Here is a 14,174-nt window from a genome sequence, read left to right on the forward strand (position 1 = left end):
ATCTCATTAAAAAAAAAAAACTCGGACCTTAAAAAATGAAGTCTTGTTTACAATGTGAACACAAATTTGAGAAAATTTAAAAGATGAATAATATCCACAGACGGCAAGGATGTAAGAGAAAATGTACTCTACCATACTCTTGGTCAAAATATTAAGTGGAATGGTCTTTTTGGAGGGTAATTTGTTAATGCAATTTAAAATGTGCAGTCCCCTGAACCCAGCAATATACTCAAAGAAAGTTATCCCAAAGGACTATTTACCGACTGTTCAAAAATATATGTTCAAGGAATACCACTGCAACATTGTTTGAAACACTGACTGCTCAGAAACACTCTAAATGTCCATCAAAAGGGAAATGGTTAAATATATGATGGAACATTCTTACAAGACAGTAATATTCAATCATTAAAAAGAATGAAACAAATGTACTGACAAAGATCTCAAGACGACTATAAAAATAAGAGAACAATAAGCCTAGACTTAAAACCAATTACATTTAAAAATAATAAAATCTTAATTGCCTCCCTACCTATGTAAACATATAGAAAAAGATCTGTAAAAATAACAAACTAATACAAGAGGTTTACCCAAGGGAAAAGGAGCAAGATAGAAGACAATTCTTACTTTAACTCCTAATACATCTATATGACATTTTTATGATCAGTATAGTCTGTATTATTTTTATAGTGCTTTTTAAAAAGGAAAATAAAAAATAAATACACATACACACAAAAAAGTGGCTTAGATGTTCTTCACTGTAAAAGGCAAAGATCAAGATTTATTCATAGTCAGCACCATCTTGGACTGTGAATATTTACCACAAATTCAACATTATTGAAATGTTAATCCAAGTAGCTATTAATGCAACAAGCAATCACTACTTAAAAGAAAAAAATCCCTCTGTATAGTCATGAATGTGTACAACTTCCCAGGCTGTCTATTACCATAACGTCTTCTCTTTCAGTCATGTTAGTAAAGCTCATAGTGGAACATCCCTTCTGCATACAACAATTATAAACTAGAAAAGATATTAAAAAACAAATATGAAAAGGCACTAAAGAGTAACAAAAAGCCTGCAGAAACAGGAGTTGGATATTTGGAATAAGAGAAGGGCATTAGGTAAGTTTGCCATATTTTAAGGCTTTTCACCTAAAGGCAGGCTCCAGTCAGTAACAGTGAGTAGCTAAAACTCAAGTAAGGAACTTTAGTCTTACTGGTTGAAGAAATAAAAGACAAAGTTCAGTTCAACTACAACAGCTGGAAAGTGAGGGAGAAAGTCCTAAAAAGAGAAAGCTACGAAAGGGTGGCCTCATTTTCTTCATATAACTCTGCCTAAATCTCTGGCTGATCTTTGAATGTACAGTTTCAAGCAGCCCAGAGAAAGCTAAAAGAACCAAGCAGAGGTTTCAACTGCTGCCCCCTGCAGAGGAAAAAAATTTGGAATTTGAGAGATCAGCATTCTTTGGAGGAACATAATATAATCCAAGCTCTACAACACAGCAGACCCCATGTGCAGGGTGCAATACAAAAATTTAGACATGAAGAAAAGGGAAAATGTGATCTTTAGGCAATAGAAAAAAAACCCTCAATCAATAGAGATTAACTTCAAGATAATCCAGATGTTGAACTTGGCAGACTGGACTTTAAAGCAACTATTAAAACTATGCTCATAATGAATTTACAGTCTCCAAGATCTCAGCAGAGAAGCTAGAGGGAAAAGGGGGATTTCTAGAACTAAAAAACATCAGAAATGCGGTGCCTGGATGGCTCAGTTGGTTAAGGGTCTGCCTTTGGCTTGGGTCATGATACCAGGGTCCTGGGATAGAACCCCACAGGGCTCCCTGCCCAGCAAGGAGCCTGCTTCTCCCTCTCCTGCTCCCGCTCCCCCTGCTTATGCTCGCTTTCTCTCTCTGTGTGTGTCAAATAAATAAAATCTTTAAAAATTTTTTTAATCTAAGAAAAATTAAATAAATAAATAAATAAATAATAAAAACACCAGAAATGAAAAATGCCCTGGATGGGCTTAACAGTAGATTGGAATCAAGAGAAGAAAGGATTTGGAAATAGAAATATTCAATCTGAAGGGCACCTGGGTGGCTCAGCTGTTAAGCGTCTGCCTTCGGCTCAGGTCATGATCTCAGCATCCTGGAATCGAGGCCCGCATTGGGCTCCCTGCTTCTCCCTCTCACACTACCCTCACTTCTGTTCCCTCTTTCACTGCCTCTCTCTGTCAAATAAATAAATAAAATCTTAGAAGAAGAAAAAAAAAAAGGAAATACTGAACTGAAAAAGGGGGAAAAAGAAAAGAAAAAAATCAAGTCCCAGGGACCTGTGACCCACTATCAAAAGCTCTAACGTAATTCTAATGTGAGTCACCAAAAAAGGAAGACAGAAACTGAGAGAATGGGACAGAAAAAAATATTCACAGAAATAATGGTTGAAATTTGATTTTAAAAAAATTTTTCAAATTCAAGCTCAGTGACTCTCAAACAGGTTAAAAAAAATACATCACAGTCAAACTGCTAAAAAGCAACAATAAACAGAAAAATCTTAAAAGGAACCAAAAGGAAAACACATTCATTATACACAGAGAAACAACAATGCGAACGATCACTAACTTCCCTTCAGAAACAGAGGCCAGAGAACCATGAACAACACCTTTACAGTACTTAAAAAGAAAAACAAAACAAAACAAAAACTGTAAACCCAACAATCTATACCCAGTGGAAATATCCATCAAGTCTGAAAGTTAAATAGTCGTTCAGATAAGCAAAAGCCAAGAGAATTTGTCACCAGAAAACCTGCTACGAGAAAGACTACAGGAAAATTTTTAGGCTGAAAAGAAATATTCAGGAAGATATGAAGAAGTAGAAATGGTAAATATGTGCATAAATAAGCCTCTTTTGTCTTCTTCATCTTTATAATACATAGCTATTAAGAACAAAAATTATAATACTGTATAGTGGATTTTATAGCACATATAAATATATCATGAGACACGTAGAGCATAAAAGGGGGAAGGATTAACAGACTACACATTTTATATAAACTGGTTCAAAATTAAAAGTAAACTGTGAGAACTTAAGGATATATATCATAATCCCTACAGTAACCTCTAGAACAAATGCTAAGAAATACAACTAATAGTTAATAGCTAAATTAAAATGAAATTTGAAAAAAAATTCAATTAACCTAAAAAGACAGGAAAGGTGGAAAAGAACAAAACACAGGATAAATAGGAAACAGAAAGCAAAGTGGTGGATCTAAAAGCAACTGTATCAATAATTACATTTAATGCAAACAAACTACACATTGCACTTAAAACCAAAACCCAACTAGATATATACTATCTATAAAAGACACACTTTGAATTTAAAGACACAGTTATGTTGAAAGAAAAGTGACAGCAATAGATACACCATGCATACAGAAAGCAAAGTATCTGTACTAGTAACACATAAAGCAGACTTCAAATTAAAGTCTATTACCAACAATAGCATGACATTTCACATTATAAAGGGAAAAATTCACCAAGAAGACATAACAATTATAAATGTATATGCCCTTAATAACAAAACTTCAAAATACATGAAGCAAAACTGACAGAATTCACTGGAGAAATAGACAAATCCACAATCATGGTTAGAGATTTTTAACATCCCTCTCTTGGGAATTGACAGAATTAGACAAAAAAACAAAATCAATGAAGATATAGGTCAGAAAAACACCATCAATCACCTTGACCTTGACCTAATTGACAGATATAGAGCAGATATATAATGGCAGAACACACTTTTTTTTTCCCCAAGTGTATATGGAGCATTCACCAAGACAGATCATATGCTGGGCCACAAAATAAGTCCCAACACATTTTAAAAGACTGAAATCCTATAAAGTATGCTCTCTGACCACAATGGAATTACATTACAAATCAGTAACAATAAAGTATCTCTAAAAACCCGAATACTTGGAAGTGAAACAACACACTTCAAAGTTAAACCATTATCAACAAATGAATCACAATATATCTTGAATTGAACAAAACTGAAAATACAACATATCCAAATTTGTAGGATGCAGCTAAAGCAGTGCTTAATGGGAAATTTGTAACTTTAAATGCTAATACTAAAAAAGAAGATCTAAAACTAATGACCTAAGTGGGTGGTTTTGTTTTTTTTTTTTTGGTTTTGGTTTTGGTTTTTAATGACCTAAGTAAGATCAGACAAAACAAAAAACAAAAAAAAGATAAAAAAAAAACAACAGAAATCAATGGCATTTTGAGAAAATTAAGGTAAAGTATTGGTTCTTTGAAACCATCAACAAATTGATAAATCCCTAGCTATACTAATCAAAAGAGAGGGAACACAAATTTGCAATATCAGAAATGAAAAGGATATAGCATTAAAATGATAAGGAAATATTAGTAAGGTGAAAAAACATCAAAGAAAGGTCCATTTTTTCAAAATTCACCATCAAAGCAGAAGCAAAAGTATATATAGAAGATGATTAAGTTAACACTAAATAGGAACCTGCCACAGTAGAAATCTCTTGTAACTCAGCAAGAGGAGAAGCCGGTTCCGTCTTCATACTGTTTTCTCCCATTGACTTGCAGTTCAACTCCAAGCCTGCAGCCCCCAATCCATCACCAAAGGAGTGGCAAGTCAGCGCAGATGAAACCTGGTCAGCTTCCAAAGGAGATTTCAACTGACCTAGAAGAAAAAAAGAAAGCCTAGGGAACATATACATATATATAATCAACCAGAAGTCCCAAAGCAGACTAAGATATCCAGGGATTTTTTTAGTCCTCACAGCATACAACAATACATTCACAGGTTCCAGCACACATAGCCAAAGCTCTGAGCACCTCAAAGAAAAAGGTCAATAAGAGACCAAAGTAAATAGAGGATTTTTCTGGAAGTGTTGACAAAAAGGCAGAAGTCCTGGAGCGAGATGGCACCAGAAACAGAGAGAGAGGGACAGGACTCTTTAAGCGCTATACCTCCAACCCAACGTTCAGACATATACAAGTAAAACCAATCACGAACGTGTACAGAAAGTTTGTCTACTGAATCACCAGTGAAGAACAGTAAAGAAACATTGCAACCCATTCAAAAATTTAATTTCAACACCATCTAAAACTTGTGGAGGTAGTATACAATGATTTAGACTGGTTCTCACTAGACAGGCAAGCTGGCCAGACAATTCTAGAACAGACGCTGACTCACCTTCTTCAGATTCCTTGTTACTGGAAGATGTGTTTTGCAAAGGATCCGTGTTAACTGTATCAACCAAATCTGATACAACCAAGTCAGGATCTAGGATGTCATGTGTCCCATTCGTGGACAGCCTTGAGGACCGTCTCCTCGATAAGTCTTTGTCAGTGTTTTCCGAATAGGTTTTTGACTTTTCCTGGGCTATAAACCATTAAGAGAGTTATGGTCAAGAACCCGATAAGAAGAAATAACTCTGCTATTACAGATTTCTGGGCTGGTTACCTTTATAAGGGCTTTACAGAGACTCCTGGAATATTAGACCAGTGATAAAAGGAAATATATTTTCTTAATTTATAGTTTTAAGTAAAGGCAGTCTCTCTGCCAGGATAGAATCATCCTTATTCATGGTCTGAAAAATCTGTTTTAAGGTCATGCCCCAATCTTGACAACTAAGTTCTATTTTGCGGCTTCCCAACTTAAAAGTTTATGTACTAATTTTCAAAGACAATAAGGTTTATAAAGCCTTAGGAAAATCACAAATTGTTTTTGGAGCCAAAGTATTTTTTTTAATCAATAAATAGCATTTTTAAAGTCTTACTCAACATATGAAATCCATCCCTTCCCAGCCATTAAATTTCCAATGGAAATGTGTTTATGGGTATGAAGATGACACCACTGAATTCAACATTAATATAGTTTGTGCTTTGGGATTTATTTTTCTTCAAGCAAAACTCCTTACCCAACCCAAACCATCCACATTAGCTCCTGTGACCAAAAACAGCATTACAGCCTATATATAGGCAACAGGAAACAACACGGATGCAGAGGAGGCTAATCCAATCAACATCAAGTTCTAGCCACATATACACAAACTGGAGACTCACACGAATTTTTGTCAAGCCGGGGACGTTTCAATGGGACTTCACTTCCTTTTGATATTTTCCGCCTTCTCAATTCCAATGTTATTGGTTGCAAAGTTTGAGAGTTTGAATCCACAGCTACAGTGTATATAAAACCACACAAAAGAAGTTATGTCATTTCTTCATGCCCAATCCTCCTTATTATATAAACACACACACACACACACACACACACACACACACACGCATGATAAACAGACCCCCAAAGGTCTAATAAGAAAAGTGTAATGGGTGCGAGGCTACTTCCTTAATACGAGATGCTGACACCCTAGACACTGACCTCCTTCATCTATTTCTCTCTCTTTTTTTTTTAAAGATTTATTTAAGTAATCTCTACACCCAATGTGGGACTCAAACTCAAGCCCCCACATCAAGAGTCACATGCTCTACCAACTGAGCCAAACAGGTGCCCCTTCTTTCATCTTTTTGTTTGTTTGTTTCTCCTATGACCCAGCTCTGCATACACTTCTCTCCCAAAATCCCCTCTTTGAAACACTAAGCCCCAGGAACGCCTGGGTGGCTCAGTGGGTTAAGTGTCTGCCTTCAGCTCAGATCACAATCCCAGGGTCCTGGGATCAAGTCCGGCATTGGGCTCCTTGCTCAGCAGGGAGCCTGCTTCTCCCTCTGCCTTCTCCCCCTGGGGCTTGGGCTTGCACATGTGCACACTCTCTCTCACAAATAGATAAAAATAAAATGTTCAAAAACATAAAAAATAAAACACTAAGCCCCAACATGACTTAATTTTTTTTTAAGATTTTCTTTATTTAGGGGGCGCTTGGGTGGCTCAGTCGTTAAGCGTCTGCCTTCAGCTCAGGGCGTGGTCCCATCGTTCTGGAATCGAGCCCCACATTAGGCTCCTCCGCTGGGAGCCCGCTTCTTCCTCTCCCACTCCCCTTGCTTGTGTTCCCTCTCTCGCTGGCTGGCTCTCTCTCTGTCGAATGAATAAATAAAATCTTTAAAAAAAAAAAAAAAGATTTTCTTTATTTAGGGGTATCTGGGTACCTCAGCCGGTCAAGTGTCTGCCTTCAGCTCAGGTCAGGCTCAGGTCATGGTCTGAGAGTGCAGTCCTGGGATCCAGAGCTGCTTCAGGCTCCCAATTCAGCGGGGACTCTGTTTCTCCCCTCTCCTTATCCTCCCCACCCCCTTTTTAGATTTTATTTATTTATTTGAGATTTTATTTATTTATTTATTTGAGAGAGAAACGGAGAGAGTAAGCACGAGCTGGGGGCGGGGGGACAGGCAGAGAGAAAAGTGAGCCCAATGAGGGGTTTAATCCAGGACCCCAGGATCATGACCTGAGCCAAAGGCAGACACTTAACTGACTGAGCCACCCAGGCACCCCCAACATGACTACCTGAAAATATGAAGGTGCAAGGGCAATTAAAAAAAAGTCATTTTTATCACCATCAAGTCTCATCAAAACTTGAATTACCCAATACTCAGAAAATCCACCATTCAGGCTAATTCCTAAGATGTGTACCTGGGACTACAGCTTGAGTGTTGTCAATCTCAAGTATACTTGCTAAATTAGTTAGCTTGGCATTGGTCCTAGTTATGAGGGACCAAAAAGAATGTCAACATTTTTAACCTCTTAAAAACAATTCCAGAAAAATCTCAGGAGACTACGCTGTTTGATAGTTGGTATTCCAGGCAAGGCTGCTGATCCCAACAAATCCAGCTCTGACATAATTTAGCAGTGCAAACACTAAACCCTTGGATAGTATTCACTCTTTATTTTTAAACCCAACATTTAAGAAGCTCTCCCCAATCATGAAAGATGAGAATCCAAAAAACAGGCAGGAAACAAATGAAATGAAACTAGGAAGCTTGGGGGGGAAGGCTGAAAGGAGAGAGAGGGAGAAAGGGGGAAGGAGTTGGGGGGGGTGGCCCACAGAGGGTCGGGGCTTTGGGGAATGGGGAAGAAGACTCACTGAAGACCAGTAGCTTCAGATCGGCCATGTCGAAAGGCCCAACAAGAGACAGAGCTGAGCTCTGAGGAGGCAAACCAAATGAGTATGCTGAGCCCCTAGGCTGTGTTCAATCTTCCCAATGTGCCAACATTATTTTGTTCCAAGTGGTGAGAACTTGGAAATCATACACATTTCAAATTAAACACAAATACAAACAACCCTCCCTAAATAGCTCAGATCCTGTTCCAATCAAGTCTGTAAACTTAGGGAGCTCAACACTCCACTGGGTCAATGAACTTTTTCCAAGCAATTTTTAAAGGAGATTTTAACTACACAGAAGATATCTGGTAAGCATTCTTCACTTTGATACCACATACAAACCAGGGCTGGCGACACAGAACCTTAGTGTTTCCCAAATTCTTTTTACGGTTAAGAATCAAGGGGAAGGGGCCGTGGGTGGCACAGCGGTTAAGCATCTGCCTTCGGCTCAGGGCCTGATCCCGGTGTTATGGGATCGAGCCCCACATCAGGCTCCTCCGCTATGAGCCTGCTTCTTCCTCTCCCACTCCCCCCTGCTTGTGTTCCCTCTCTCGCTGGCTGTCTCTATCTCTGTCGAATAAATAAATAAAATCTTTAAAAAAAAAAAAAAAAGAATCATGGGGGAAGGCTGTTAACAATTCCAGAGATTCTGACTGCGGAGAAATGGCTCGGGCAAACTTGGAAAACACCATTCTCTATTAAATCGATCCTATCTGGTATGAAATCTTACACTTACAAAATGAAAGCAATAAACTGAATGCCTCCCCACCTTTTTTAATCTGAGTGAAGTCACGTGGCTTCATGGGGGCAGTTGAGTTGAGTACAAAGTTGAGTACAACTACCCCAGTACATACTTTCCGGAGGGTATGAGCCAGAGCACGAACAGCTAAAGGGGAATCCACTTCAGAGCACTCAATTCCCACATACATGCTTTCTTAAGCTGAGATGAAAACACATCAGACTTCTACCAGTTCTCATTCTCCACCTCTCCTTGCATAAGTGCCCTTCCTCCACTTACATAAAAAGGCCTGCCTAACACTCATCCTCCATCTTAAAACGGTACACTGCCCAGAGGTTTAAAACCTCCAGACCTTCTCAACTGGAGTTCCTCAGCTGAACACAGAATGCAGAGGTAAGTTTCTCAATTCTTCCAAGTGTGGTTTACAACTAGTACCATACTCAATGCCTGGAAGAGAAGTCAATTCACTATGGATGCCTTGGGCAGTTGGGGTTTAATTCTTTCCCAGAACCCTGTAGAGAAAGCCAGTGAATTTAGGACACTGCTGTCAGAAAGAAATATCACGAGAGCCACAAATGCAAGCCACATGTGTAATTTTCAATTTTTTTAGTTTAAAAAAAGTAAATTTAATTTTAAGAATATATTTTAACCCAATACATCCAAAAACATCACTCTGACATGTAATCAACATAAAAAATTGAGATATTTTACCAGTTTTTTTGTACCTAGTATTTGAATTCCAGAGTATATTTTACACTCACAGAATATCTCAATTCAGACCACCCACATTTCAAGTACTCAACAGCCACATGTGGCTAGTGTCTACCATACTGGACAGGGCAGGTCTAGGCCATAATTAGGCCTAGGGACAATCCCACCATGCTCAGCTTTTGAGCACAAAACTCAGTTACAACCACTAAAGGAGGAGATAGCTTAATTCATTTGGGAAGAAATCAATCTATATCTAATTTCCTATCTTAAAGTTAGAACTCAGATGTGAGAAGGCTGTCTACTGGGAATGAATACTAATATTTATTTGAAGTAAATTAAGGCAGACGTTTTTCCCACAGAAATTAAGTCTGATGTATCTGCCTGGATTGACAGGACTCACTTTGCATTCCACATCATGCAGGACCAATGAATGAGCTAACTCTGTATATTTAAAATATAAAATATTTTAAATGTATCATTTGCAGCTATTTAATCTTGTGAGAAAAAAATAGCTATCACTCTAAAATGTACTAAAGGATTCAGTCTTTCAATATTCATGTAGGAAATATGTAGGCAAGAATATGTGAAGACCACTGCCAAACTATCCTAGCCAGCATTCAGACTAGAGATCCTAAGGGTTCTTCACGCCACTGAACTGATCTCAAGAAGGAGTGTTTGATCTAGGAAGAAACTCAGGATGTGTTTTATTCTTGGATATTCCTGAAGAATTCCAAATTTCAACTTTTTAAAATAACTTATACATTCTTCCCTAAATCTGTACCCTTTAACTTTAACTCTTACCAATTAGCCATCTCAGTTTTTCACTTAGACTGTGAAAATGTCCAACCCAGAATCACTCTCCAGAGGCCTCAACTTCAAAATGCACCCATGCTTTCCTAGGTCCAGTGTTCTTTGATCCAGGCTCTGTCAGACACCCACATCTAATTACTTCTTTCCTCTTTCATGTCTCTCAGGAAAACTATTATTTCCTAATCCCAAGTTCTATTAAGCTTACTTAAACTGAGATCATTTGAATAGGCACAGGCAAGAGGCCTTAGCTTATTAGGTTTTACCATATAAGCTGAAGCATCTAGTGGACAGTTATGTGCCACCCCACAAGCTTAGTCAAGGACATGTTTTGCAACTTAACATTCATCTGGACATATGCCTCCCTTAAAATTCAGCTCCACAAACATAACTTATTTTCAGATCATAGGATGATTCAAAGTCAGTCACAAAAATGAAAAACTGAAGTATGGAAGTGATAAAGAACCACCAAGAGCCACAGAAGAACACTCTGGCATTGCCCAATGCAGACCCCACTTGGGAAACTCACCAGTAGGAGCTATGGAAGGGGGCCTGCCTCGTTTTCTTTTTGGCTCCCTCAAGTTTTCTTGTGGACTCTTCACAATGTCATTTTCAGGTTTTTTATCCACTTGAGCATCTCCAGAGTACTCTCTGTCATTTTCTGAAATGTTCTCCTTATCTTCCTTCTCGTTCTTGGGAAGGCTCTTCTCTGACACCTTCCCCTTTTCAGAACAGATTAACTTTCCTTCTTTATCAGGCTGCTTGGGTCGCTTTTCTGTCTTTAAGGCTTTATCCTCTTTGTCTTTCTTCACATTGACAGTGGCTTTTCTTTGCTCTTTAAACTTCTCTCGTTTATCAGGAGATGATGGAAGACTTTTGTGATCTGTTTCTTTAGGCCTAGCATTACCCACAATATTCTAAAATGAGCAAAATAGCGATGAAACACACTTTGTGATTACTTGCAAATATAAAATCAGATGGTTTTTTGCAAACTTATGAAGACAACAAATTAAAACAGGACATATGTTATGTCACATAATGGAAAGAACCACTGAAAATATCCATCCATACTCTGAGGCTTGAGAACCAATCCTAAGTTTAAAAAAAACAACAGTCATGTTCAATTCCTTCTGAGACAGTGACCTCCCATATTTTGATTATTAGTAAGTCACTAGATAATTAAAAGGACAAATACCCAGGAACTTCTCCAAAGCAATCTTTCTGACAGAGGTGTTCTAAGAAAATGCCTCCAAGCTACGTCCTTCTTATCCCAAGCATAACTACATAGACCCAGGCCTTTCAGAGGCCTGGCTCAGTTTGCCAATGGATGCTGATGCCCTGTGTAGAGAAGAACACAAACTAATAACTGGAAGCTGAACAGGAAAGCTATAAAGATTGTCCAACCCAGAAGCAGGGTCTTTGCTTCCTCAACTGGGTAAAGGCTATGCCCAATCCAACAAAGGCACCTACTGTGCTCCTGAGCTATTAAGTTTTTGTCCACTAGACAGAAGTACTACTTCTTGGTTACTTTCCTCCTAAATAACACAGCTCTGAAAGCTTTGTAGTTTCTAAAACTACAATTAAGTTTGTGTATGTATCTCTCTTCCAAGACCTCTAGAAAACAGCAGGAAGCACATATCATGTTCATATGGGATCCCCAGCACCTAGCACACATTAGGCACACAGATCTCTCCCTAAAGCTAGAAGGAGTGCCTTCACTCAGGAAGGTTTAATTTGTCCCACAAGGAAAAATAATAAACAAGGAGAATCCCTATGATTAGAGACTAGAAGGAAATATTTTTTCAAGCCCCCCAAATTTTCTTGAAAGCAGGTTGAGAGTAAGCACTCCTCAGTAACTGCTGGCAGAACTATAAATTATAACCACTTTGGGGGGGGGCGGAGCGCGTTACCAATTCATGTCAAAAGAATGAAAAGTTTATACTTTTGAACTAGAATGAATTCCTAGAAATGAAACTAACAGAATAATCGAAATTGTATACTCAGATTTACAAATATCCTTATAAATGACCATTAGAAAATTGGTTACACACAGTACATTTATATACATATAATAGAACACTGAAGAGCCAGCAAAGCCATATTCTCATACACTATTAAGAACTTAAGAAAATGTTATTTTGTTAAAAGAGCAAGACATCCTCTTTTTTAGAAAAAAAAAAAAGAGAGAGAGCAAAATATGGAACAGTAATATACTACATGACCCCAATTTTAAATATATATATATAAATATTTAACAAAAAACACAGAAGGATATATCCCAATATGTTAAGAGCAATTCTATTTAGATGACTGAATTATATCATTTGTACTACCTTTGTGCTTTCCTATAGTGTCCAAATTTTCTAGTTTATGTATCGTTTTTGTAACTTCAAAAAAATTAGTGTTCCTAATATATAAATTATCGAACATTTAGAGTAGTATGATCACACAGAAAAAAACCTCAATCTATTCTAATAATATATGAAAAAAAGCTTTAAAAATTGTCTCTGACAGATATTTTTAAGAAGTTAAGCTTTGGAGGCGCATGACCATCCATCCACTGTCATGGCCAGGCCAGCAGCTGCTTTCCATCACTAGGGCACCTTGTCCAGAGTTGGGGCCTTAGGCTTGGCCTCCTACAGGACACAGGGCACCCAGTTTCCAGATGCCTATGGGAAGGAGCTCTTTCACAAGGCCAACAAATACCACTTCTTACACAGCCTGGTCCTATTACAGGTGCCCCGTTGTAGAAAGCCCCTCAGGGCTAGGTTACTACTAGCCTCTGGAACCAGCTTATTCTGCACTATCTTTTACTACCAGGTCCAGGTTGAGTGGAGACCCCGTGTTCAGACTTTGGCTCCTGTGGGAGGGAGCCTGCTAATCTTGAGCTGGCTTGCCTTGACTCTTTGAGTCTCCTTGTATTTAATTTCTGGGTACTTTTTTAAGAGCTGGAGCAGGGAGAGGATTAAAATAGAAAGGCAAATTAAAAAAATAATTAAAAAAAAAAGAAGTTGAGCTTTGTATGTTGCCATTATGGAACCCTAGATCCTCAGGGCTGAAGAGACCTGAGAAGTCGTTTATCCAAATACAACGCTCTCTTGGGGGAAAAAACAAACACAAGCAGGAACTGTGGGCCTATACCTGACCACCTGCCAGGTCTGAGATGAGGTGAGACACTCAGGGATAGCTGGGAATTGGGAACTGAAGCACCCACAAATCCACACTGGGTAAGGTGCTCATCTCCAAACCAAAGCACCACAAGCACTATCAATCAATTTATTCAGTACAACAGAGTAAACAATTGAATGTTTGTCATCTGGAACCCTGGACTTCCATTTGGGGAGGTTCTAGATACAATCTGACAATTCTGAACAAGTTCTTATCTATACAGTCCTCCATCTGTATTAACTCATTCCACAAACTCAACACAAAAATTGCCAAATTTAAGGCCAAAATAACATTTTATTTATTTTTTTAATTTTAAGTAAACTCAGGGGACCTGAGTGGCTCGGTCAATTGAGAATCTGCCTCTAGCTCAGGTCAAGATCCCAGGGTCCTGGGATAAAGCCCCACATCATGCTCCCTGCAGAACAGGGAGCCCGCTTCTGAACCCTCTCCTCCCAGCTCCTGCTCTCTCTCCCTATCTCTGTCTCTCTCTCAAATAAATAATCTTTTAAATTAAAAAAAAAAAAATTTTTTTTTAAGTAAACTCTACACTACATGTGGGGCTCAAACTCACAACGCTGTGATTCAGTCACATGCTCTACTGACTGAGCCAGCCAGGCACCCCACAAAATAACATTTTAGAGTACTGTATTGGCAGCTCCTTAGATGC

At 38.4% G+C, this 14,174-nt stretch overlaps 1 protein-coding gene and 1 pseudogene across 1 annotated transcript in view; one reads left to right on the top strand and one right to left on the bottom strand.

The window, feature by feature from the left end:
- The window catches only part of PHF20 (PHD finger protein 20), a 133,732-nt gene that overhangs the window by 62,878 nt on the left and 56,680 nt on the right, over positions 1–14,174 (bottom strand). Inside the window, exons 6-9 of the mRNA XM_002916414.4 lie at positions 10,869–11,256; positions 6,098–6,211; positions 5,226–5,414; positions 4,530–4,709 (exon numbers count right to left, since the gene is read on the bottom strand). Coding sequence (XP_002916460.1) covers positions 4,530–4,709; positions 5,226–5,414; positions 6,098–6,211; positions 10,869–11,256 — 871 coding nt within the window. The remainder of the gene's footprint in view (positions 1–4,529; positions 4,710–5,225; positions 5,415–6,097; positions 6,212–10,868; positions 11,257–14,174) is intronic.
- Positions 12,905–13,249, top strand: LOC105236346 (annotated as a pseudogene).

The sequence above is a fragment of the Ailuropoda melanoleuca genome, chromosome 13 (assembly GCF_002007445.2).
Source record: "Ailuropoda melanoleuca isolate Jingjing chromosome 13, ASM200744v2, whole genome shotgun sequence".
Classification (NCBI taxonomy): Eukaryota; Metazoa; Chordata; class Mammalia; order Carnivora; family Ursidae; genus Ailuropoda; species Ailuropoda melanoleuca.